General features: G+C 42.0%; 1 protein-coding gene across 1 annotated transcript; it reads right to left on the bottom strand.

Annotated features, from left to right (window-relative positions):
• Positions 1-2,575: 2,575 nt before the first annotated feature.
• On the bottom strand, positions 2,576-3,757 carry LOC107893111 (uncharacterized). Its single transcript, XM_041090679.1, has one exon. The coding sequence runs from the start codon at positions 3,755-3,757 to the stop codon at positions 2,576-2,578; it is 1,182 nt and encodes a 393-aa protein (XP_040946613.1).
• Positions 3,758-4,949: the final 1,192 nt, after the last annotated feature.

The raw sequence follows: 4,949 nt of genomic DNA, 5'->3' as shown, positions 1-4,949 counted from the left end.
TCCTGGAATCGTCACATTGCAATCGTAACTCCAAGGAACCTTTTTGTTATCCTTGTAAGGAAAGGATACAGGTTTTTGGATTATAACTTTTGGCCCTATTTGTATTCCAGATTCTTTGTTCATTGGCTTTGAAATGATAACCACTGGATGACGAAGCTCTTGGGTTCTCCTTACAGATCCTTCTCCTGTAGCACAAACTTCTTCCTCTTTTAACCCTTTGATTTCTTCATAAAACTCCATTTCTTTGCTATCCATAAAGTTTTGCACCACGATTCTGAACTCGGTGCATTCCTGGATGTCATGATCTTCTTCTGCGTGGAACTCACAAAATCTCTTTGCTTGTTCAGGCCTTTCTATCGAATCTTGCTTGATAAGACCTCTTTTTACCATTTGTTTCCAAACCCATCCAAGAGGGGTTTTTATCTCTGCCACGTTGGCTTTGACTCTTCTTCCTTCATTCTCACTTATCGCGTTTACCCTATTATCGTCATGATTGGGCAACGGATTTTCTGCTACATTTGGCCCCGATGAGTCGCCAATCTTTACGATCCCCATATTGATAAGTTTCTCCACTAACTTCTTGAATGCAGTGCAGTTCTCAATCGAGTGCCCCTTAATCCCCGCGTGGTACTCGTATTGGGAGTTTGTGTCATACCATTTGGGGTACGGAGGTTGCATGGGTTTTAGGTAAAATGGAGATACCACATGTGCATCAAATAAATTCTGATACAATTCTTTATACGTCACCGGGATGGGTGTGAATTGAGGTCTTTCTATATTTGGCCTTGAATTGGACTCCCGTCTCGAAGAACCTTGCTGATTAGTGGTTGTTGCTCTGGCTTGTCCCACCGTGATTGATCTAGAATGGTCTTTGTTAAACATGCTTGTGTTGTTTATCTCATGCTCCTTCTTTCTCGGTGCTGACCTTTTAGCACTTTCTCCTGCTTCTATCTTGCCACTCATTATGGCATTTTCTATCATTTCTCCAGACATCACTATGTCTGAAAAGCTTTTGGTGGCACTACCCAGCATGTGATTGAGAAATGGAGCTTTCAAAGTATGATAAAAAGCATGGTTATCTCTTTTTCTAAAATTGGTGGTTGAACTTGTGCTGCTACCTCCCTCCATCTTCGAGCATACTGGCGAAAGCTCTCATTAGTTTTCTTTTCCATATTTTGCAATACAATTCGATCGGGTGCTATGTCCATCACATGTCTGTACTGTTTTATAAAGGCCTGCGCCAAATCTTTCCAAGAGTGGATTTCAGCTCGACTCAATTGATTGTACCATCTAGCCGCTGACCCGATCAAACTATCCTGAAAACAGTGAACCAACAGCTGCTCGTTGTTGATGTACCCGGTCATTCTTCGGCAAAACATAGTGATATGAGCATCGGGACAACTTGTCCCGTCATATTTTTCAAACTCTGGCATTTTAAACTTAGGAGGGAGGATTAAATCAGGCACCAAGCTCAGATCTTTAGCGTCCATTCCTCGGTGGTAATCAGCACTTTCCATGGCCTTAAACTTTTCCTCCAGCCATTTACATCGGTCTTCCAATTGCTTTGACAGATCCACTTTCGTCTTTTCCACTTCTGCCACGTCATCGAGGTCAGGGACTATGAGATTGGTGGGATTCTCTCCGGAATTGTTACTTATTCCGATTGGAGGACTCGTTTGGAATTGTTGGGGTCTAATTGTAACAGAGGGTCTTTGTGGATACATTTCAGCTTGAGTATGCGCGTGCAGAGGGGTAAAGCCTGGAGGGTAAAGGGGTTCATCACTATTTTCATCTTCAACATTAACAATAGGGTCCTTTCCCTTGTCTTTTCCTCCTTTCAACAGTTGCGTTAACTTTGCCATCATGTCGTCTTGGGATTCTCGCATCTCTCGCTGAATCTTTTCCAACCGCTCTTCTATTTGATCTTGCATATCTCTTTGGAGCTGCTCAAGTTTTCTAGTCTTTGATCCATGTTTCTTGACTTCGCTCGAGTTCCGTAAGAGTGACGGTTTTCCAGGTTAACTGAAATAATTTTATTTAGTTAGGGTCTTTTAATGGTCATTAATGCATATAATGCAATGCATGAAATGAATGCAAAAGGCGTTAATTCTAGTTCAATTTCATTATGAAAACTTTACTAGAAAATAAACTTTTTTACATAAGGTGGATTACATATACGACTTAGCCCTAAAACTCAAAATTCTAATCCTCCTAAGCAACGAGGCTAGCTCCTGTCCTCGACTCGACTCTAATTCGTACTTCACGCTTAACACATCAGCTTGTACTGCTAACGTCTGCAAGTGATCAGCCACCTCTCGGATTTAAAGCACGGCTTCTCCCATGATTTGATCTCTATCTCTTACTTGGTTCTGAAAGTAGTGCAACTGCTCGGTTTGACGATCTTCATTAGATCTCATGTGCTCAATCCGCATCTCGCAACTTCGCAATGCTGCTTCTAACTCTTCAATTCTTCGTTTCATCTCTTCAATTCTACTTAGGCTTGCTTTTAATTCCATCACAGAATTTCGATTTCGATGCCGATGGAGAGATTCTTCTAACTCGGACACTCTATTTTCTAGTTCCCTTTTTCTTTCTGATTCTCTGACAGACTCTTCTTTAAAGTCTCGTTCTGGGTTTGAACTTCTTGAAACCTCGTTTCCCATCTATCAGCTTTGTTCTTTTCTTCTTGAACTTCCTTGCGCCATTGTTCAGAAGTCTTTCCCAACCCGGAGGTTCTCATTGATGATCGCAACTTCTTGTAATCTGTTTTCAGACTGTCCAGATCTTCTTCAGCCCTAGCTTTTCCTTTTCTTAATCGCTCCATCTCGAGCTTCTGGACATCTACATCCAACCTTAAGTTTGTTTTTTCTTCCTCCATTTGCTCTATCTGTTTTTCCAACTCTGCATTTCTTCTTTCAAAATCTTGCTTCAAAATTTCTAGTTCAGAAGGGATGACCCGTAAGTGCTCCTCTATCGAATGACTGCCTTCGGGGCTTGATTTGGGGACATTGTCATTGATTCTTCTGACCCTCCATTCTTCATATTCGGGGGTTGTCATTGGTCCTACAGCTAGTCGCTTCATTTGGCGAGTCTGATTCCACGCATTGGATATCTCTCGAATCCTCTTTTTGTAGCCATCACCCCCATACGAGAATTCACACTCGGCCAGCCCCTGGGTTGCGGGTATAAACTGTCTTGATCTGTACTGTCTGAGCACTAATAACGGGGCATAGCCAATAGCTCCCCAGATTCCAAGCAAAGGGACCCAATCAAAACTACCGCATCGGTACAAAATTTCGTCTAGAAGTAACCACGGAGCTCTCCATTCAATGTCTTCTTCATGCAAGTTTTGAAGAATTGCCATCCATTTTTCCATTGAAATGTCGTCCCTTCTCGGTGTAGCTATCGTCTCCTTTAGCGGCGAATAGTTTTCAGAGAAGACCCGATATGACACCTTATCCACTTTCCAAAAATGACTGTGGAACCACGCAAGTAACAACTGTGCACATCCAATGAACCTGCCTTCGCCCGCTCGCCGACAGGTACTCAATGATCTGAATGTCTCTGCTAAAATTGCTGGAACCGGGGTAACTCCTTTATCAAGGCGGTCGAACAAATCAGTAACCGCCTCATCAATATGCCCCAAAGCTCTAGGAAAGATAACTAAGCCATATATGCTTAGGGCGAAGATATCTACCCTCTTTTTATATCCGGGTGCACCAAAGCCACATCTTTCAAACTCCTCCAAGAAATGCATTGTTATCCCCTTTTTGTTTAATTCGGGCCGTAACCCACTGCTCACTCATGCCTGTTATGTTCATTAACCTTCTCAAAAAGGGTACATTTGCGGCTCTTGAGTAGATTCTGTCGACTTGACTCTTTGAACACCGAAGTAAAGCCATATATTCTTCTATCGTAGGCACCAAGTCAACTTTCCCGAACGAAAAACAACTATAGGCGGGATTCCAAAATTGTGCGAGAGCCCGGAATAGGTGCTTATCTACCTTCATATCTAGCAGGTACGGCAAGTCCCCGTAATGGGAATAAAACAACTGTCTGGCCTCCTCGTCCCAATGGTCCCAAATTCCTTTCAACTCTTGTAAATCGTTCTGGTTATGCTGATGCGGGTAAAGTCCCATAGCTCTGATATATATCCTTCAGCCAAACTATCCCCTTTCTCTTGCTGTGTCGTTTCTGACCAAATTCGGACTGCCGCATTATCTTCCACCTTATCAAGAAACCTTCTTTCCATGATAAGCTTTCTTTCTAGAAACTGAATATGAACCAACGCCTTGAAATAATGAAATGCCATGCAGTTGAAATGTCATGCATCCAAAGTAAAATAACAAATATCAGTACCAGATATAAACATATAATCCAAGACAATTCAAAAAGAATAAAAGCACATCAGGGTATCTACTAGGGTTTGGTGTAGTTCTACTTAAGGTGAGTTCCTAAGGTTTACTACATGGGGTTTGGTTCTAAAGCAAAGGTACCCGAACCAGTAGATTCCTCGATCTTCACCCATTATAGGCTCATATAGACCGAGTTCGGTTCAGGGGAATACATTTCCCTATGGCTGCACGGAGATGAAAATCTCACGAAGATATAGGTACGGATGTATCCCGAAATCGATCCACTATCCTGCACGGAGGTGAAAACCTCACGAAGGAGTAGCTTCTCACTCCCACTTAAAAGGTGTGACCAACGGTCATGCAATGCAATGCAAAGATATAAAAGTTTAAAATACGAAACATGATGAAAACTATAGCTCAAAACAAATGAAATGCAATGAGAAGATCGTATATTTAAATCAAATTTTCAACTTTCGACAAAAAGACAAAAAATAATCAACTCGTGGCTTGACTCACTTATTTTGACAAAATCCCCAGTGGAGTCGCCAAGCTGTTGACACCATTTTTTGGATGAAAACGGGGTTGACTTGGATT

The sequence above is a fragment of the Gossypium hirsutum genome, chromosome D04 (assembly GCF_007990345.1).
Source record: "Gossypium hirsutum isolate 1008001.06 chromosome D04, Gossypium_hirsutum_v2.1, whole genome shotgun sequence".
NCBI classification, from domain to species: Eukaryota; Viridiplantae; Streptophyta; class Magnoliopsida; order Malvales; family Malvaceae; genus Gossypium; species Gossypium hirsutum.
This window is presented reverse-complemented; position numbering and strand designations above follow the sequence as displayed.